Source organism: Solea senegalensis, linkage group LG6 (assembly GCF_019176455.1).
Source record: "Solea senegalensis isolate Sse05_10M linkage group LG6, IFAPA_SoseM_1, whole genome shotgun sequence".
NCBI lineage: Eukaryota > Metazoa > Chordata > Actinopteri > Pleuronectiformes > Soleidae > Solea > Solea senegalensis.
This window is the reverse complement of record NC_058026.1, coordinates 4615957-4637799: the sequence shown is the minus strand read 5'-3', so window position 1 is coordinate 4637799 and position 21843 is coordinate 4615957. Positions and strand designations below refer to the sequence as shown.

The 21843-nt window shown below is 41.7% G+C and overlaps 3 protein-coding genes across 9 annotated transcripts; 2 read left to right on the top strand and 1 right to left on the bottom strand.

Moving 5' to 3' along the window:
- The first annotated feature begins 513 nt into the window (after positions 1 to 513).
- LOC122771195 (transcription factor jun-B-like) lies at positions 514 to 2504 on the top strand. 2 transcript variants are annotated; one of them, XM_044028600.1, is made up of 2 exons: positions 516 to 914; positions 1209 to 2504. In XM_044028600.1, exon 2 carries the CDS (start codon positions 1247 to 1249, stop codon positions 2162 to 2164), a length of 918 nt encoding a protein of 305 aa, XP_043884535.1. In that variant the 5' UTR covers positions 516 to 914; positions 1209 to 1246; the 3' UTR covers positions 2165 to 2504. The 2 variants fall into 2 exon arrangements, with proteins under 2 accessions (XP_043884534.1, XP_043884535.1); XM_044028599.1 differs by having other exon boundaries at positions 514 to 2504.
- A 1285-nt stretch (positions 2505 to 3789) lies between these two features.
- prdx2 (peroxiredoxin 2) lies at positions 3790 to 8076 on the bottom strand. Of its 2 annotated transcripts, none has more exons than XM_044028601.1 (6): positions 7990 to 8076; positions 6819 to 6936; positions 6550 to 6703; positions 5513 to 5635; positions 5224 to 5354; positions 3790 to 4191 (listed from the first exon to the last, which is right to left on the bottom strand). In XM_044028601.1, exons 2-6 carry the CDS (start codon positions 6919 to 6921, stop codon positions 4109 to 4111), a joined length of 594 nt encoding a protein of 197 aa, XP_043884536.1. In that variant the 5' UTR covers positions 6922 to 6936; positions 7990 to 8076; the 3' UTR covers positions 3790 to 4108. The 2 variants fall into 2 exon arrangements, with proteins under 2 accessions (XP_043884536.1, XP_043884537.1); XM_044028602.1 differs by lacking the exon at positions 7990 to 8076 and adding an exon at positions 7696 to 7717.
- Positions 8077 to 9463: 1387 nt separating this feature from the next.
- On the top strand, positions 9464 to 21373 carry wiza (WIZ zinc finger a). 5 transcript variants are annotated; one of them, XM_044028842.1, is made up of 10 exons: positions 9464 to 9562; positions 9825 to 9903; positions 10053 to 10126; positions 11315 to 11782; positions 11962 to 12714; positions 13544 to 13897; positions 15771 to 15985; positions 16085 to 16271; positions 16350 to 16494; positions 20328 to 21373. In XM_044028842.1, exons 3-10 carry the CDS (start codon positions 10102 to 10104, stop codon positions 20524 to 20526), a joined length of 2346 nt encoding a protein of 781 aa, XP_043884777.1. In that variant the 5' UTR covers positions 9464 to 9562; positions 9825 to 9903; positions 10053 to 10101; the 3' UTR covers positions 20527 to 21373. The 5 variants fall into 5 exon arrangements, with proteins under 5 accessions (XP_043884777.1, XP_043884778.1, XP_043884780.1 ...); XM_044028843.1 differs by lacking the exon at positions 9825 to 9903; XM_044028845.1 differs by lacking the exon at positions 11315 to 11782.
- The last annotated feature ends 470 nt before the right edge of the window (positions 21374 to 21843 follow it).

Here is a 21843-nt window from a genome sequence, read left to right as displayed (position 1 = left end):
CCACGGAATAATAACAACAATAACAATTGTCTTGTCTGCTTCCATCACTGTGAATGCTGTGGTATTCTTATCTTTAAATGTGTGTGTGCGTGTGTGTGTTGTGTTATCACATGAATAGTCCACATTGTTCTGTCTGATACCCCGAGAGCAAATGTCCTCCCTTGCCAGACACCCATTATGCTTCATACATTTTTTGAAGACATCACACCCAGGACTTAACACCACTCACCCATCCTCTCCCTGCCTGCAGGGCGGAGGAGGAGGAGGAGAGCAGCAGCAGCAGTAGTAGTGCAGTACAGTGCGCCTCCTCCTCCCTCATTAGAGTTGGAAGCGCGCCAGGATGGGATTGGCTTCCCGCTCCTATCAGGGAGGAACTGGTGCGCCAGGATACCCAAATATGGACCGGTCTATGTCAGTTTAGACTGCATGACTCAGTTCCAGAGTATATAGTCAAACCGGTGGGATCGTTGTAGAGGAAAACATTCAAGAGTGGAGGGAAGAGGCGAGGCCGTGTTGTGTTGTTTTCAGTGACTGTGGGTAAAAACGATAACACTGAAAACCTGACTTCCAATAAACAACAGGAGTGGATGTGAAGTTGAGATAGTCTAGGTTTTTATGTGCCTACCTGGGTGAAGTTAAGTTTCCCCTCCCCACGCTGAATAGGCCTCGTCTTGTTTACAGTCCTTGTTCCTGGCAACAACGTCATCCAGCCGACGCGACATCCCGGAGGCGGGAATACAGGCGGCCAATCAGCGGGCCGGATGGAGCGCGTGTTGAGTCGGATCTTATAAATGGAGCAGAGCGCACCGGGCGCTTGACATTACAGAGGAAACAGCAGCGCAGCTCCGACACAGAGCAGGAAAGTGGAAGAGTGGACTGAAAACAACTGATTTAGTCACTGCAACCAACCAAAGGTACAAATCGACGACTTGGTACAGTACAGTTCAACTGTTTTGGAAGTCTTGCTCTGTTTTTTTTTTTCTCCGATTACTTTTGACCTTCAATAAAAAAAAAAAAATAAGAGCGGGACTTGACTTTGTGCTGGAGATTGACTCAGATATTTCGGGACACTGAAGCCTCTGTGTCCGGGCATCATCTCTCTCTTCGCCGCTCTCTATTGTGTTTGACTGTCTGATTTGAAATAATGTCCACACTTATGGAACAGCCTTTTTATGACGACTCGTTTCTCTCTGCTTATGGCCACCCAGGCTCAGCGCTGCCAGACTACAAGCTGCTAAAGCAGAACATGAACCTGAACTTCTCCGATTCATATCGGAACGCGAACTTCAAGTCACAGCAGCACCTGCGCGCCGACGGTGATTTCTATTCCGCGGGAGCAGCGGCGGCGGCGGCGGCAGCGGCAGCGGGCTCACTGAAGCTCGACTCTCCTGAACTGGAGCGACTGATCATCCAAAACAGTAACGGGGTCATCACAACCACACCGACGCCTGGCCAGTTCCTGTACAACCGCGGCATCACAGAGGAGCAGGAGGGTTTCGCTGAGGGTTTTGTGAAAGCGCTGGACGAAATGCACAAGATCAACCAGATGGCTCCTCCAAATGTGTCCATCGGCACCGGCGGCGTCGCCTGCTCGGCTCCAGCATCTGTGTTCGGCTCCTCCATGCAGCCAGAGCCGCTGGAGTACACCACACTGGGCAGCTGCCCCTCTAACCCCAGCCTGTCCTCAGCGGGCAGCTTTCCGTCCACCACTATCAGCTACCTGCCGCACCAGTACCACCACCACCATCATCCCCAGGTCGTTGGGCACGGATCCCATCATTTCCAGCACTCTCTGGCCGCCGCGAACATGCACTCGCAGCGTTTCGGTGGCCCGAAAGAGGAGCCGCAGACTGTCCCCGACATGCAGAGCAGCGACAACAGCTCTCCGCCGATGTCCCCCATAGACCTGGAGAGCCAGGAGCGCATCAAAGCGGAGCGCAAGCGCCTGAGAAACCGGCTCGCAGCCTCCAAGTGTCGGAGGCGCAAGCTGGAGCGCATCTCGCGTCTGGAGGACAAGGTGAAGGTGCTGAAAACGGACAACGCGGGGCTGTCAAACAAGGCGACGCTGCTGCGGGAGCAGGTGGCGCAACTCAAACAGAAAGTCATGACGCATGTGAGCAGTGGCTGCCAGCTCATGTTAGCGCCCAAAGTCAAGTCTTACTGAAGAAACAATGCACTTTAACAACAGAAACACTGGACACGGACTGCACTGACAACAATGGACAATGTCTGCAGCCCATACGTACAAAGTATGAGAGAACTGGACCATGGTGGTTTCTGTGGCTGAGAGAAAACACGCACAGAAATCACACGAGACTAAAACACTTTAATGAGTATTTTTTTGAATATACTGCCTGTTTACATTTTCTTTGACTGCATTTGTGATTCTTATGTAAGTTATTTGAGTTTGTCAGGTTGAGCCTGACAAGCTGCTCCTCTTATTGTATTGTTTTTTTTACTTGTACAGTATATTTAAGTAAATGAAAGTATGAATTTAAAAACTATGTGGTGTTGTTTCTTGTAAAAGGTGTTTGGAAGTTTTAATCATAACAGTGAGTCAGTTTTAAGCCAGGTCTTACTGGACAGAGGCCAAGTTTACGGCAGTTCCTCGACGTCCCTGCGTAGGCTTGTTTCCCCTTTGACGCACTCACGTCGCTCCATATTGGGTCAAATTAGCAGACACACGTCACATCTCGAAAAGGTTTCCGGGAACTCCCTCCTACATTGCCAGTCACAAGTGCTGCGCTCTCTCCTACACGCCCCTTTTTTTTACACCACAATGCAAACCTGTGTATGTGCGCTTTTGTCTATCAGCGAGGAGGGTTTGTCAATGAGTCGCTCATTCGAGTGCAAGGGAGTTTCCCCATTCTGCTTTCAGTTTCCCAAAACAAGCTGCGTGAACACTAGTGCAGGCAGGAAAAAAAAAAGTTGCAAAAAGTTCCAGACAAACACGTAGAACAGACTTGAGGGTTCAGAGAAGGTTTGAAATTACAAGAAGTGGAGTCAACAAACAGTGGCAGACGTGGAACAGAGGTCACATACTATCAACCAGCCACCGTTTAACACGTGAACACTGTTAAATCAGGATTACTGTCGTTTAACAATGACAACTTAGGTTTCTATGGATCAATCAGGCATCTCATTGTACATAATAAATATTAAAATGGTGAGTTATTAAACAGATGTTAACTCACCTGCCACTTAACACAACTCTTCACCCAATTAACAACACAAATAACTCCTGGCACAAGTTTGGAATGACCTGCTGAAGATCAAATTGAACCACAGAATAGGGGGAAAAAAAAACAAACAAAACTTTGAATGTGGCTGGTTCTAGGCAGGGTTATCCATTTATTTAAAATTATTTAAATTCTTTGGGCAAAAATGTCTAGTGAATTGTCAGAACCCCCTCCCCCAAATAAGTGCCTTGTAACTCTTTTCTTTAGTCAAAGGGTAAATTAATTTAAAATTACATGCAAGTAGTGTTACTTTAGTGCGTAGATCTTATATCACTTCCAACAATCCAAGCTTTCCCAACTTGCTTTAGTGCCATTTGTCAACTGCAGTCGTCATGCTGAGTCAAGCAACAATAACTCCAATATTAACCAAGACTCCACAGCGTCATGACATACACTGAACCTCTGGGCCACTTACAGAAACCAGCCCTGACAGATTTCATTTCAACGTAATATCATGGACTGATTCAGAAAGAACTATGGCACCATCTAGTGGTTCACAATTGTATTAACATTGAGGATATACTGAAAGATTTTACCAAGTCAAACAAAGTCACATTTTTCCCCCCACAGCTTTAATAAAAGATGGTATTATGAATTATTCATGACAGCAAGGAAAAAAATAGCAATACTTTTTTGATAAATGAACAAAACAACTATTGTTTCAGTGCTTGAGACTATGTGGTTGCCCTAACAACTGCAAAGTGGACATATAAAGATTAAGAGCTGCAACTGTCATGTGCTCCGTCATAACAAGTAGTGACATTCTTGCTGAGTTTAACGGATTAGACTGGACGCCATGAGAGACTGCTTTACAGGGGCTCCTCTCATCTGAAGGCAAGTGCTATAAGTCAGCCGGAAGACCTTCACATTTACTGCTTGGAGAAGTACGCTTTGCTCTTCTCTACGTCGGGGATCATGGTGTCACTTCCAGGTTTCCAGCCGGCAGGGCACACTTGAGATGGAAACAGTACATAGAGCAACATTAGACGTCAGTGGTAAACAATGAAGTTTGCGAACCTCGGGGACAAAGTACATGTGTAAATACCCAGGAGGGTAGACAAACATACAGGGCAACGTTCCATTGACTGAACCCTCAAAGTTACAGGTAATTTGAAAAGAGAATATATCATATACGTACAACTAAACGAAAGGAAAAGTGTGGTATGACAATCATACCTGATGGATATGCCATAATGTACCCACTACAGCTTCACCCTATTTATAGTCCATACAGGTATACATTTTTAAAATGTGGCCTTCTTGTTTGTAGAGGGACGTGTAGGACCACCAGGGGGCGACCTTCCAGGTTGCAAAAAGGTTTGCATGGAAGTCTATGGGAAAACGAGTCACCTTCTCACTTTTCTTTTTTTCCATGGAGTTGTTAATGGTTTGTTTTAGGTCTTCAGGTAAACATGTCAACCTTGCAAATTATGCCCCCAGTTACAGGAAAACAGACAAACACTGATCGACAGCTAGTATCATCCAATTGGAGCCTGGTTGCAGGCACATACCGGTCTTTCAATATATGAAAATCTCATAAGAAAAAAATACATAAATACCGGTAAGAGACATATTACCTAGCACTAAATGTTAACTCATCACCATTCAGGCCAATTGCTGCATTCATGACTGCAAGTGTCAGAACAAAAATAAACATGTTTTAAATAACATATTCATTAACCAACCAAAGAATCTCATACAGAGTCTCTGGTGGCAACAACGAGGAGAAACAACCCACTAATAAGATGCAATGGATCAATTTTTCAGTTGTGCTTCTGGCTGTGTTTAAGGACAACTTCACAACACTGAAGATTCTTTAGTAGGGGACATTTAGTTTTTTAATGTTCAGTAGGCAGCATAATTACTGCACTTAATTCAAATGTATTGATCACGTTTTGTAAAAGATATTTTTCTAAAAGCACAAGAAAAAAAAACAGCAAGTATTTAACCAACAATTGGAAGATTAAATAGGGACGTTTCTCACCCTCTCCGTGTTGGTCAGTGTGCTGGAAGGCCTGGACCAGACGCAGAGTCTCATCCACAGAGCGACCCACAGGTAAGTCATTGATGGTGATCTGCCTCAAGATGCCCTTGTCATCAATCACAAACAGACCCCTGAGAGGCACAAACTGAGGTTACTGATGCACACCCTTTACTTTTCCACTATCTTTTAACTGCTTACACAAGTCCTTGAAGTAACCATAGCACGTATCACGAGACAGAAATGGCTGGGCTTTCACAGTATTTGAATGACGAGCTGCAGTTTGGCTGACCTGAATGCAATGCCATCGTCCTCCTTCAGCACTCCGTAGTCTCTTGAGATCGACCTGGTGAGGTCTGCCACAAGAGGAATCTTCATGCTACCCAGACCTCCCTGCTTTCTAGGTGTGTTGATCCTGAAAGACAAAAAACAAAAAACATACACAACTTATAAAAGTAGCAATCCACAGTCTATGTGGACTCACGACAAAGGGTGGACAGCACAAGTTGCTCACTTCAACACTACAAAATGAAACAAACCAAAATTGAACAGGTTGTGTAATTCCTGTCCTAAAAGAAACCTTACGCCTTTTTTTATTCCTTACACAAAGAGACCGTTACCTCAGAACTTATCAAGACTACACAGAAGCTGAGTGATGGGAGATAAACCGTTAAACTAGGGTGGGATCTACTTCACGTGTGGCAGAAACTGGCAACGAAAAAGCTCTTCTCCCTGATAAGACGTCTATGCCCAATATAGTAACCAAGTTTAACCAACCAGTAACCAAGTTCACACTATAATTCAGAAATACAGTGCACTCAAGCCTGAACGTAAACCTGATCAAAAAAAAATTCACAGTACCACGCTACATTACACATAGTAGCTAAGTAAATGTAGCTTAATAAAAAAAAAAAAAAACACCGTTAAAATTTACATGGAATTCTGTAAATTCAGTGTGCAGTTGCCTTTCCAGCGTTTTGTACATTTGTGTATTGCAATATTTACAAGCAATGACTTTTATTTCTGGCAAAACAAATAAAAACACTACCTGCTTTTGAAGATGAATATCTAACAGATGATATGAAAACTAAATCTGTCAGCTTACACCAATTTTTCCAGTTTCTTTGGTCCATGCAACAAAGAAACTGACAGAATGATTTTGGTTTGTGGAAAAAACCAAGACACTTTAGAAAATTACCACTTTAAAAAAGGTGTGGGAAACTCTGAGCATGTGACATTTCATGGGCCAAACAACTAACTGATCAATTGTACCTACATACACACTATGCCACAAATGTGCACTTCCTTTCAGCTAGTAAGAATTCTCACCATGCCAAGTGACTGAACTGAGAGTCCACGGAGCAGCCGATAACTTCGCACCCAATTTTGCGGAACTCCTCTGCCCTGTCGCTGAAGGCTATGATCTCAGTAGGGCACACAAATGTGAAGTCCAGAGGGTAGAAGAAGAAGATCACATACTTTCCTGGAGAGCATTTGGAAAAAAATTGGAACGCATTAAGTCAGAGTAATGAAATCTTCACATTTAGATGATGGAGATCAGACTGTCACTGAGCATAGTCAAATTAAAACTTTGTTACCTTTGTAGTCTGACAACTGAATGTCCTTAAACTGCCCGTCCACAACAGCTGTGGCCTTAAAATTGGGTGCAGGCTTGCCAATCTGAGCATTTCCAGCAGACATGGCGGTGGTGAATATCTAATGGTGTGAGAGAGATTACACATACAGTAACCAGAACATTCCTGGTGCTCAAAGATCATTATAGATAAGTACTACTGGGTGGAGCCGAGACAGCAAAAAACACAACTGGTAAATTCGACAAACAAAAAAAATACATTTAAACAAATACAACCTGAGATTTTAACTGAATCCCTGATTTCACAACACATTTTCTTAAATCACGTGCAAGTCATGTTCAAACTTTACATAACCATGAGCAGGCAAAACGGGCGGTACTGTGTTTAACCTGTTTATTTTTTAATTCAGGTTCTTGCACAACCAGGAATGTAAGTTATGATTAAAATTGACAAGACACGCCGATCCAAAAAAAGCCTCCGGAGACAATGGACCGATAACAAAAGGGACACATCCTTAAATGCCTGCCCAAAGACAGTTGACAGTTGATTTCCGCTTTAACAAATTATAGCTTCGCAGAGAATGTATGTATAGGAGCATGTAAATTCAAATTCAGTCCGGCATTTAGATTCGTCAGTTATGCGAGTTATTAAATCTGACTGTCTTTAATATTGTGTACATGTTTAACCATAAAATAAATCTCCATACAAAAATCTAAAAAATAAGCAGAACATGTTATTTAATTCAATGTAAAATTCGTGAATTCAGAGCCAGACACGCAGTAATCTCCCTAAAAGGTTCATACAGAGCTACGCGCAACAGACTCAACTCGGTCAAAGTTCACCTCAATGTCTTACATATGAAGTAACTGGCAAAACTGACCGTGGCAGAAACTGAAAAAAACGGACAAAACGAGGGGGAAAACTGTCCAGTCTCCCTGCAGCACCTTGACAAAGAAACTGCCAGAAACAGGCCCAAACACTCGAGGAGGAGGAGGGGGAGGCGGAGGAGAGCGACAGAACCCTGCACTGCCGAGCTAACTAAACGTTAGCTTCAGCTAACAAACCGCCTCTTTCAACTTCTTTTTTACACCTGTCTAAACGGTTACTTCTCTTGGTCGCGCCGTGCCGTCTACGTGTAATAATAATGCGACGCAAGTTTAAAATATTCACTCACCTGTCTGTAGGTAAAGCCGCGGAGAAGTTGGAGTGCAGAGATGTGCTGCTGCTTTCAGGAGGAGAGAGGAGTCAAAGGGCTGGCGGTGAGCTAGAAGTAGGCGGAGGCGGTCGTAGCCCCCGGAAGTGAAAATGAATCATTTCAAAGTAAAAGCAGGTTTAATGCTAGTTTTTATTCATTTTTATTTTTTGTAAATGCTTAGTTTTAGTTTAGTCTTTGTAATATGGTGTATTTGCCAGGTGCGCGATTAAAAAAAGGTGGTAATAAGTATTGTGTCTCAAATACAACCTTTCAAAATTGCCAGCAGAGAAAAAAATAAATACACTTCATATGTACATATAATCTACAAAGATGAAAACTAAGCACATTTTTGCTGCAATTGTAGTTAGTTTTATGTTATCTTAGGGTTTTTTAAGCCTTAGTTTTTATTTTTAATTCAGTGAACGAAATTTTTTTTTTTCAGTTTCATGTTTTGTTATTTCGTTTAGTTGTTATTAACTATAACAACCTTGGTTATGAGTTATTTCTGTATGTTTTGTTTTAATTAATAAATTAATTTTGCATCATAAATACATTTATTTATTGTCCCACACCAAAACAAACACTTTCATTTTGAAATGATGTGAAATATCATCATAAATATTATTGTGTCAAGAGGGGAGCTGTCTGTTCCATCACTGAAGCTGCCCATGGCACAGTGCTGCTGGGATGCAATCCCAGACTTGATCAACCTCAGATTGGTCAACTTGGTGAGAGATGTATCATAAAACCATTTTGCTCAAAAAGGTTTTTCTCACTTGATTCCCTACTGACCAAACTAAACACTCATTAATTAACTGCTTTAAGTTAATTAAAGAAAGTATGTGGCACACGTAAACATTAAGAACAGAACTCTTTGCATTTAAACTACAGTTATTTGGGTAAAACTTTAAGATTGCTGCAGGGCATTTTTGTCATGCCCTCATTACAGTAAGAAGTCAAGTAAAACACATACAGGTACAATAATTACACAATATACACAGTGCCAAGTGAAGTATTTTTAACTGCAATACTGTATTGTGTTCAGTAAGGACCACGCCATGTACATTTCACCTGTCACACCTCGTTTAATCACTTTGTTAAGTACTTTAGTGGCACCACGGTGGTAGGATTTCTGTTATCCCAACAAGTCATTTTAGATTCAGAATCTTGTGAGGTCGGGGAGTGTATTGACATTGTGAGGAACTGAGCAGCCTCAGAGGAGGTTTATGCTCTCTCCTCTCTAGTTGCACAGTTTCCTCTTTAAACCAGTTAATCCAGCACTTTCTTTCTCAGTCTTATCCATCTTTTTTTTAACACAAATAATGTATTTTAAGATTCTTCTGTCCACTAGGTGTCAGTGTAGTTCTGTTATCGAGTCCATGCTGCTTGAGTTTGCACCAGCTTGTCATATAAGTTTTTTTTCTTTTAATATGAAAACACAGCAGCACCGGAAATGTGGGGAACTGTACTTCCGCTAAGCTTGTCTTTGTGAAGCCGTGTTTTATTTTGAGACGGTCTGTTTAGCCTTTTAGATAAAATATACTTTTTTCTGGTAAGTGTTGAGTTAACGGTAGTTTCTAGTCGGCGCTTGTTCGACGTTTCTTTCAAGATGAAAATCTAACTACTGCTAGCGAGTAGCTAACGTTAGCATGGTGTACGAGTGTTACAAAGGGAGTATGAGAGTTACCCATATTAGCTGCCGTGTCAGAAGATCAGTTAATTTAACCACAAGTTTACCACAAGTCACTGCCTTTTTCCTCTTAAAGATTCTTTTGTTGAATTATGCACAAAAAATAAACAAGTTTTCCTCACAGTGAACAGCATTTAAAAACTTAGGACATGCAGATGTATAGATGATTCATAACGAGCTGCTGTTGTCTGTCAGAACAACAGGTTTGTTATTTTGGTTATACTCATATACCCTGTGTTTTTCATTTTGAAATTTTGACAATATTATGAAACCGTGTTGATCAAGTTATTGTTGTGTTGTCAAATATAGTAATGCTTTTTTTTCTCTTATTTTTAAACTGCACTGATCACAGGGTCGACGAGAAGTCAGTTTTTTCATCCTTTAAAAAGTAATTTCTCAACATGTCAGCAAACACTGATGCACAAGGTAAGAGAGACACCTATACAGTCACATTATTTTTCATGTCACGCCGAGAGTTGATTTATTGCATCTGTTTGTCTTGTGTCATCCCCATCATTAGATCTCACTCCTAGTATCACAGTAGGATTATTACTCATTATATTAGGTATTTTATTTAACAAAACAAAACACATAATTTACTTTACTAATTAATTTAATTTACTATTCATGGAGACCTATATCATTTGTCACAGTAAGCATTTCATCGCTCATATCACTTTATCACAAACTTTATATGTATATCCATAATATAAATGAATTTGTTCATTAGAGGCATCACATTATGGATTTTTTCCATGCAAGCCATTTTCTGAGTTTGCCGTTCACATATGATGAATGCAGCGAAGCATGAGCTGTGTCTCTGTTCAGGGTATGCAGCTGACCGGAAATCTCAAGTTGTTAAATGGGACTATAATTCCTATGGAATCTGTGAAATTTGCGTCATAGCTCTTCCGTGATATTGCGACACAAGTGGATACATTTCTAATGTCACCATTAACGTGGCTTAATTTATGAAAACCATGACTTGCTTCATTAAAATTAGCCATTTGAATTAGTGGACACCAAAAAGGCTGCTGCTGCTGGCTTTTTGACCATTAAAAATGTGAAGGCTTTTAGATAGGCAATCTACTTTTGGATTTGTTTGGCTGCAATGAATCCACCTGTTGCAGCGTTCACAACAAAAGTACCACATTTGGAGGAGCTTACGAATTGGGACAGACGTTGCCGATTCACCGTGATGCATTTTGACACCTTCTGCCACCCAAATTCAGCCAACAAAGGCGCTGGATCAGACACATTCACAGCATCAGGAGAACCTCCGGAGAATTCAGGAGAGTTGGGTGGAGCCTGGCTTGAGTATTCATGAAGCAGGACACTCATTCATTCTCATTCACTTGCTGTGGATTCTCCTAAGTTTCTCCTGTTGTGTTCTCACTCTGACATAACCGGAGATTATATTCGGGATCTAGCAGGAGAATCTCTGGAAAAATTTCAGTGGACATTTGCATTCACATATACAGTCCCTCCACAAACAATCAGCTGTTGTGTGACACAAAAGACGCTGACTTTAAATTTAGGAAAAAGAGACAACTGATATCTGTTGACTATAGACACAATCTGTGGTGACAGACTCCCATCTGAACTTCCCCACAGCAACACCACAGCCAGTCATATGTGAAGTGTGTGGAACATACTTTGAGACACGACGGGGACTGTCAAGTCACGCCCGCCTCCATCTGCGGCAGCTTGGTGTGACATTGTCAGAGAGCAGTGGAGCTCCCATAGAGCTTCTCTACCAGCTCATCCAGGAGAGAGATGGCTCCTACCCAAAGTTCAAAGCAGACTCATCTACAACTGAGCCGCCCCTTGTCCCCTCGCAGCTGGAGTCCAGGACTCTCTCAGCACCAGGGGACAAGAGTTCTTCCTGCAATGCAGAAGTTAGAGTCATGTCATCTCCACCTAATCATGAAGGATCTCCAGTTAGATCTCCCGTTAGAATTAAAGAACCAACATCTCCTGGTCTTAAGTATGCTGAAGGTAGCAGCTCGTCATCCTCTGTCCACCAAACGACAACCAAACCACTGTGGGCACCACTGGAAACTGACGCCCCTATTAGATTAGGTATGGCTGAATTCTGTAGCAAATGTTTTAAGGAAATGTTGAAAGTAGCAAGGTGAGTAGATGTTTGTGGAAGATGGCACTTAAAATACCCAACTGTATGGCTATGGATGTAACATTTCTGTTTTAACATTTCTGACTTGACCTTTCTCCCATTGTTTTCTTTATTTTTGCAACTTAAGACACCCATAATGAGGTCCATGTGTGCCAGCTTTGTGGCTGCTGGTACGAGACACGCAAGGGCCTGTCCAGTCATGCTCGAGCCCACCTGCGCCAACTTGGAGTCCCTGACAGTGAGATTAAGGGCAGTCCCATTGATTTTCTCTATCAGATGATGGAGGACGAGGACCTCAAGCCCGTCGCCAGTGGACACCAGGAGTCACTCACCTCAAACAGTCCCCTTAGGTCCCCTTCCAAACGTTCCTCTGATCTGTCCTCGCCACACTCATCTCCCCTCAGTAAACGACCTAAAGCAGCAGAGGATCGTATTTGTATTCTATGCGGGGAAGAGTTTGAGAATCGTAAAGGCTTGGCCTGCCATGCTCGCTGTCACCTGCGTCAGATTGGGGTGACTGATTTGATGGGGAAAGCCTCTGCAATCGAAACTGTCCAGGAGCTGATCAATAGTGGCATGTTAAAAGCCATGCATCCCCCCAAAAAATCTGCAGTGGCATCTACAGCACGAGACAATTCTCTTTCTCCAGCCTTGGGCCAATCCCGGAGCCCTTCAAAAGGCATGCAGTCTTCTCCAGCTCCTGTTAACAAGGCCCCTAAAGCTAAGAAAGGCTTTCGGTTTGCAGTGGACCCCCTCCATAGAAAGCCCAAGCCTGAGCCTGTGGAAATGGATGTGTCTGTTCAACCAGGGGCATCCAGTAGGAACTCACCCTTACAGGCATCGCCCAGTGCACTTGGTTTTTCAAAGCCTTCCAGTGCAGGTAAAGTAGTCAACCATTCTTTTGTAACATTGGTTGGCGTAGACTTGTTGTTTATCAGCGTTTGTACTGTGAGTTAAGTAAGACTGCATCCAACAGTCCCTTTTCATTTAAAAACACAACAATCTGCTCTGGATACACCTGCCTTTCACATTTTAAAATGTTTTTTAAAAGAAGGCTGCTGGATCTGTTCTAGTTTATTATTGTCTGCAGGCAGAAACAAAACCTTTTGAAACAATGAGGCAGATACTTCCATTCACTTCCTGAATGTTTTTTATTGGCAACCAAACTATTAGCTCTCTTACATTCACATTCATCTCATCATCTGAACAGAAGTTCTTGTTCTTACTTTTCATTAGGACTGAACGATTTTGAATAAATATCTAATTGCGATTATTTTGACAGGAATTGCGATTGCGTTATGATTTGCGATATTACACAGAATTGTCATTTTTCTCATTTTCATTCAAAAAGCATATGATTACTGTTTGACATTTGTGCAGATCTAAGATTAACAACTATCTTCTCTTCATTCTGTAGAATAAGATGTGTATAGGTCTGGTCAATAATAAATCTAAAATTATATTTTGACACACATTGTTCAGCCCCACTTTTGATCATTGTTGTTTCTTTTTAGTGGTAATTAGTAAAAGTAAAAGAAACCTGCAGCAAACTACCAGCTCCTTGTTAACATTGGCACATGCATGCCTAATGAATGGTCACCTGATATATGCATTTTAATCTGAAAACGTTTTAAAATCAAGTAGTGAGATGGTTGTAGCCTCACATTCACTTTCCATTCATTCATTTGTGCGTGGGTGTATCCCTTCAGTTACCTCCACAGATACAGACATGCCACCAACGGTCCTTTGTGACTACTGTGGCCAGCTGTTTGACACCCGCAAAGCCCTGTCCTGCCACGCTCGTGCCCACCTGCGCCAGCTCGGCCTCACCTGGTCAATCAAGACATCGCCGATTGACCTCCTCAACGAGGTCATGTTGCAGGATGAAGAGAGCAGGAAGGGGTCTCTGGCATCAGGCAAAGCCACACGGACCCCACAAGGCTCCAAAAGGCCTCTTGATAGCCCTCAGGCAAGGGAACCAGCCTCCAACAACTGCAACACACCTCTGGATTATTCCATGAAAGAGAAATCCGCGTCTGGCAAGAGTGGGACCTCGCTCCCTGGTAAGACATTCAAATCACTGTGAAGTGTTTCCTTGCATAGTGGTGGATTTGCCTTCAAGGAATAAACGGTGTTGTTATATGTATTGAATCAATCTTGCATACATTGTCCTGGTGCCATAAATACGTTGAGTACATAGTTGAAAACAGCCCCTGACAAATGCACTCAATACAGTGAGTGTGAAGTGAGGAAAAAGTAAGTGCCAGGACTCCCCTTATCCATATGAGGCGCACAAGTCTGTATTACTAAATCATTAAACACTAAATTATTATTGTTTCAATAAATAAAAAAGACCAGAAGATATTAGTAATGTTCACAACATCTATTTATTTAAATGTCTAGTCCATAATAAACTAAATACCTTTTGCCAACTTGTATATTTCGATTATCCTCAACATTTCCAACAGTGATTTAAACATCAAACAACATTTTATTTGGTGTCTTGCTGTTCTGCTGTCCTACAGCACACAAATGTGGCAGGTGAATATAACAAAACATTAATGAACATTTTTAAACACTTAGATATTGTAACAATAAAAGATAGAAACTCTAAACACTACAGACAAACACTAGACTCTCACGAGAATGAGTGAATGCCACGTCACATGCACAGTGCACCCCTGGAATCTTTGCAAACTGCTAGTATGCAAATAAAAATGCAGGTATGCAAATAAAAGTGTTGGGATGCCAAATAGTAAAATTAAGAAGTGTTAATACTGCGCACCGGACATTACCAACCCACTTCAAGCTTTATAAAGTGTGTCCACCAGTTTTGGGAGATTTCTGAGCCTTTTTCAAAACATTTAAAGTTACAGTGTGTAAGTTTTGGTAGATTTATTTATGGTTATTATTATTATTGTTATCATTGTTATTATCCTGCCTCTGTTTGGTCTGTGTAGACAGATGTTTTAACAAATGGGCTCAGACAAGCAATACTATCAGACCTGACTGATGGAAGCATTTGTTTGTATACAGCGGCAGAACAGGGGCAGGTGGGGGCAAGAAACATTTATCCCATCAAACCAGTTTTCTTTGACGCCTCTTTGTGTTTTCAGTCATACTCCAACCTGTTTGCAGCTGTCTTACTTTACTAGCCCATCTGTCTGCTTTGTTAGTTTTTCTTTGTTTTTTTTTCCACTGTTAAAGGTTACACACTACACTTTTAACTATATCTGTGAAGGGGCCTGGTCATACTTATCTCATTCCGTGCCCACAGCGAGCCACTTTTCTGCTGTTTCATTCACACTCAGTGTAGCACATGCATGCTCGGCTAAATAAAACTAGATATGTGTGTAGATTCTTTATCTGCATGAGTGGATGACAAAGTTTGCGTCACACAGACCCTAGCAGACCGAATTTCTCCCTATGTCAAGCTGGGATTGGCACCAGTGCCCCCCACGGGAGCCTCATGTGGAGGATAGAGCAGTAGGGGATGAATGAATGAATGATACCCTAGCAGTGGACATGGAAAGTATGACCCCAAAGGCCACACATATGGGGCTGAGTACAACAGATAAGACAATAAGAAAACACCAGCCAACTTGTTTTGTAACTCAGACTTGATCTTTAAGGTTTAATCTTTTTTTTCTCCGCGTAATCTCACAAAAAAACACACTGTAATCATTAGTCGGCCATTTTATGTAATTGTCTCTTGTTGTTTTTCTACGGCTGTGCAACAAAATGCAGATACACATGGTAGGGCATTGTCTTAGAGATGAAATCATTAAAGGCAGTGGGAGATTGGGCCAGTTGAATAGATGGTATTATACCGTAGTTGTCATGCAGTACTAGCACTGCAAAATGATCTCACTAATACATGACTAATGCTCATCCTAAAGAACTCATCCAAAAAGTGTCTCATCCTCTTTGTGTCAGACACATCCTGTGAGCTTTGTGGGTTTAATTTTGAAAACCGCAAGGCCCTCGCCAGTCACGCACGGGCCCACCTCCGACAGCTGGGAATCATTGAGTGGAAGGCAGACGGAGCGAGTTCGCCAATTGAGCTCCTCAGTGAGTTGATCCGGAAAGACCCAGTCAAAGTGGCAGCAATAACGCGACGCTACCGTACAGGAGACCTTTATATCAAGAAGGTGGGCTGTGCTCTAGACAATGCTTTTAAAGTAGTGTTCAGTCAGATTGGAATATATTTCAAACTATTGATGTACCGTACCGTTTTTTTGTTCTTGCAGTCCCAGAAAAGTGCTGCTTCGCCCTCACTGTCCACAGACTCTGACTCTGTGCTGGGTGGTAGCTGGAGGCCTGAGCACAAGGCGAGCAGAGAGGACTTTGGCGTCACGGCGGGCTCATCCAGACAGTCGCAAGGCCACACACGGACAGTTGCAGCCCACAGCAACCCCGGTGTGCGCTCTCCAAGGGGTGAGAAACGATATACTGTATTATATACTGTAATGATTCTTGTGCATGTTAATGTAACGCCTCTCTGTGACATTGCAGGTGTCCATCCACCAAAACGCAAAGTGCCCACAGGGGAGGGAAATCATCAGCCGTCACGGTCCGGCAGCATCCCAGCTCTGCTTCCAAAGCCTCCATTAACGCCGCTGGTTAAGCTGGTGGGCAAAGTCTACTCACTCAAGTGCAGGTCAGTCAAAGGTTGCAAAATTAATTCCTGTTGTGAAGCCTCGAGATTTGGAATTTGACTCAGTATTTGAATTTGAAAATTCACGGACCTCACCTGCAACCAGGCACATATTGATCAAAACCAACTGTCAATCACACTGTGCCCTCTCATGTGCCTTTTTTTTTGCTTAATTTAACCACTACTGCATGCAAAAAAAAACAGTTTAAACCATTTAAAATGAAGAAAAACAAAAAGGTTAATTTAGAAAAATACTGCAGCTGTAAATGAACAACAGATTTTGCATGTTAAATTAGTAATTGGAACCTTATGAAACATATTTACAATAAAATTTTTTTGAGCCTTTGTGTCTCAATGTGCAAAAACAGGCCAAAAATGTAAAACTATGTACAGGTGTTCTTCCCACTCTCTCCTCTCTGGTGACAAAGACGCTGATTCTCCAGCTTCCTGAAACAGTGCGAGTGAAATAACCGTAATAACCACACATTGACTTTGACGTGCAAATTCTCCGCTTTCAGAAACTATTGAAATTGTTCCCGTAGCACCAACCTGTTGCGTAACTACGGTAAAGTGCAAAGTGCGCTACACTTGAGGCCTTTTTCTACTATTGTCCCAGCTCACCTCGCCTCACGCCGGCACGGTTTAGCTTGATTTTCCACTACAAAAACAGTACCTACTCAATGTGGGTGGAGTCATCACTGCACGGCTGCATGAAACTGCGGTGACTTTGTTTTACGCTTGGCACACGCAAACAAGTGACAAGTGACAAGTGACTTGTAAAGCAGTTGTTTTCAGTGTAAGTGAATCATTAGAATCAGTTAATTAAAAGGATTTGTTCACTACTTCCTGCATGACCTGCATGACCTTCCTTAGACATTTCCCTGGTAATTGTTTTAAGTCTTTTTAACTGATCTACAGTTCGGCATTGTTCGGCTTGATTCTTGTGTCGGACGTCTCTTCCTGTCACGGCAGTCTGACGACGTCACACATAGTGACTACTCAGCTAGCTTGGAACCTCGCCAGAGCAGGTACTCAAAAGAAGTACTTGTGCTAGTGTGCTTGTGCTTAACCGTGCAGAGGCGAGGCGACGGAGGTGGAAACACGCCATTGGTGTTAAAGGGTTAAGACCTTTCTCCTCAGGAGAAATGTACCAGTGTTAAAAATCAAGTGAGAAGTAAGCTCATTTTCCCAAAGACTGTCATTCAATCTAAGTTCTTTCGTCTGGACATTGTCTTTATGTGAAAACACAAATGTTGACAAAAGTTGCTCTTGACATTCTGCTGAACTTCTCCTCACCTGTGGACAAGTGTCCTGCCTCTGGCGTGCATGAGCGACTCGGGTGCCACCGCTCACCTGGACGGTCTGGACTTTATCTTACTGTTGTGAAAGCGCCTGATCCAGACGGCCTCCCACTGTGTTTGTCATATGTTAACGGTAAAACCTGGAAAGTGTCCAGACTCTGGATATTTCCTGAAATTCTACTAGGGGGTTTGGGATCAGGTTGAGAATGATGCACTAACAGGGTACAGGCACATAGTGTGATTTTCAGCAGTTTGATTTGTCAGGAATGTGGCATGTATATATTGTTAGTATTTTAAATACGTGTACAGAGAAGGTTCATACCACAGTATGCCAAGCTCAATTCTTGGGAAATGTGTATTAGATTATCGGGAATACGTTTAATAAAAAAGCTGTCATTTTAGGTTTGAATATTTCAATTTAATGGGAACATTAAACTTCATGAATGACCTTGAAGAAAACATACAGAACATATATCATCAAGTCAGACTGTGGTATTAAAGGATTTTTAACAGCCTTGAAGCTGCCTAAAGCAACACTATAACTTTTGTTGGACGTGCTGTCAATGTAGCAAACATGCTATGATTAAAGTGGATTTTTAATGACTTATGTCGCTTTGCACAACCAGTTAAAAATAGCAGGGGTTTGTGTGTGTGTGTGTGTGTGAATGAAGCAACGGGAGTAAAAGCCAGCAGTCGACTCCTTAAACCGATTTTCCATTTTTCTGCAAAAACGATGTCCCACTTGCCAAAAAAACCAGTGTAGTGAAAGCAGGTCATACAGGGGACCAGTATAAGCTCAGATTATGCCTTTTTTTATTGCCATTACTTTGTGCAATCAGCTTAAACACCCTAATGACAAGTTTAAGCCAAAAAGTTGTCAGTTTCAGCTCGAAGTTACGCACTTCCAGCCATTTTCCCTACAAACGCTCGCCAAACTTACACAGAGCAAGGACAGAAGTTCAAGCTGCAGTGTGGGACCAGAATGATACGTTTTTCAGTGAGCAACGGAGAAATGATTCTGAAGCAGTTATTTAAAGATAATTTAAATGATTTTGCTTTAAAAGAATTGACTTACTTATCAGGTAGAGCTGTAACTAACGATTATCTACATAATCGATTAATCTGTCGGTTATTTTCTCGATTCATCGAGGAATCGTTTGGTCGATAAAATGTCAGAAAACTTTATAAACTGTTGATCAGCGTTTGTCAAACCTGGAAATAATGAGGTCTTGTTTTGTCCACAAAGCAAATGATTCAGTGTAAATGAATTCTTTGTTACATGGAGCAAAGAAATGAAGAAAATATTCGCAACTAAGAAGCTAAAACAATCAGAAATCCTGTTTTAATCATGAAAAAAACTTCAAACCGATGAATCGATTATCAAAATAGTTGATTCATTTAGTAATCGATTAATAATCGATTAATCGAGTAATTGTTTTAGTAGCAGTGCTGATGTCTTGAGGAGAGAATGATGTAGGGCTGCAACAAATCTTTGATTGTTTATTTTTTGATAAACAAAGTAATAGGTTAACGGGTTTTTCTGATCTTTCAGCTTCTTATACATGAATATTTTCTGGTTTCTTTGCTCCATGTAACAAAACCACCAACCAAATCATTTTGGTTGGTGGACAATACAGGATATTCGAGAACATCATCATTTTTAGTTTTGGTGCAGAATGATCAACATTTTTCAACATTTTCTGACATTTTAGAGACCGAACAAGTACTTGATTAATCAACCAAATAATAGACAGATGTCTATTATTTTTTGAAAATAATGGTCATTGCCGGTTGCTGTTTGAGTAACCTTCAAAAACAAACAGAAACAGCTGGACTGTGTGGCATTCAAATGGGGTCGTTTATCACATTGTGATTTGTAATTATAAATATTTAGAGCGGCCTGTGCCACGATGAAACATTAAACTTGAACGAAACGAGGAGAGACTGCACTGCACCGCCGCTATGTTCTGATTGTGGTCCTTGGCAGTGGGAACAATAAATTAATAACAGAACAAAATGTGAATGGAATGAAAAGACACCTGGTCATAAAATCTCCCAGAGATATACGGTAAAATCATCACCATATCTCACCGCGCCACATCCCCAAAAATTCACAAATCTGTGAAGAGTTACCGCAAATTAAGTTACCCGCACACCCCATAATGACAATATCCAGAAGACCAACGCAGACACTCATTCATGACCTGTGAACACTTGACATCATGTTTTGGCGTGCACCGCCCCCCCCCGGCCGGACGCACTGCGCTGTGAGTGTAAAGCAGGTTCAAGCTTCCGCCTCACAACTGGAAACACATGCCTGTTTCACGCTGCTCTAGAAAACACGGTGGCCTCGTAAAGAACGGCCCAAAAACACATGAGCACAAGCAACCATAACAAATTAAAGTGATTATACGCTTATACAAACATACTTAGGGGTAGTTTGTGCCAATGAACCCTCCTAAAATGTCACACACTGTGTTCATTTTCAACACAGACATTGATATTGTGGCTATGATTCTCTGTCCTGCCCCTCAGGTTCTGTGAAGAGGTGTTTCACGGTCCGCTGTCGGTTCAGGAGCAGTGGATCACTCACCTGCAGAAACACATCCTGTCGCTGGGCTACAAAGGCAAAGCATCTCCACCTGCTTCTGCCGCTGCTGCTGCTGCTGCTGCTGCCGCTGCTACTGCTGCTCAGGTGGCAGCTCCAGCACTCGTTCATCCAGTCGCTGTCTAGACCTTTTCTCATCGTCATCGTGGCAGAGTTAAGAGGACGTTTCTATGTTTCAGGTAACATAATAGTTGTCAGAGCTGTGGAAAAAAAAGATAGATGTTCCCTTTCTTGTACTTGAAGTGTTAAACAAAACAGAGCCATAGTAGAATGCAGGAGAACGTTACCCACTCAGGTAAAATCCACTAGATAACAATAGATCACAGCACTGATTACTTGTGATTTTTTAGGGGGGGGAGGATAACGATTAGTGTTTTCTTCCTCCTGCTCATTCATACATTCCTTCCATGTGTGCAAATGTAAAAATGTGTTTAAAAACAATTGAATTAATGAGTAACACACCCACTCAGAGACCAGTCTTCACCAAAGTGGATTTATTTTGGCTGCGGGTGAAATTTCACTCGCTGTCAGATATATAATTTATGCCCTTTATGAACTGAGCCTTGTTTTTTTTTTTAATGTGTAGTTTTAAGCATTTTTACTTTTCTTTTTAAAACATTTAAGAAGAAGAAGAATTACTAAAAATCACACACTGATGAAAGTTACACACACGTTTGTGTAACTTAAGTCTTAATCATGTCTTCTACAGGTAACATTACTGGTCATAAACTGATCTTTTTACATTTTTTTTAATACACTTTATGTAATGTCAATTAAAATGTGTCTTGTATGTGAACACAGTATATGAAACATGCGTCTTATTTACTAATGCCGTACATAAATAAATAGAGAGGAGTGGCACTTTAGTTTTATCAACACCAGCTGTAGATAACACTCGATAACACAATCCAATGTATTGAACCGTTTCCAATGAATCCTAACACGTGGATTTGTCCTCGTCTCAATTGAGCCATGTCTTTTTGTGTCGTTCATTGACTTAATTTAGCTTTTTTACATTTAGAGCTGCAACTCATCGATGCCTTGTTCTGTCCACAAACAATTTCTCTGTTAGATGATGCAAAGAAACCAAACAGAAAATATTCACATTTAAGAAGCTGAAAAATCAACAAAACCTGTTTTATTTATTTAAAAAAAACACTCATTGATCCACTGTCTTTGCAGCTCCTGTTTCTTCTGAACACATTTACAGTATGAGCTCCAAAACAAAGACAGAACATAAAGAATCCTCTTTAAAGAGCTGGTGTTTCAGGTTCTATCCACATGTCGACAGGCCCCGGTTAGAACGGGACCCTCCTGTTTGTCCACGTGTTTATAATAAGCAGCCGGTCAGATGTAAACGACGGAAACCTGTTAAGTTAAGTTAAACAAATACGTGACCTAAAGTCGTCGTTATATCGAGTATATCTGCAGTGTGTCAGACGT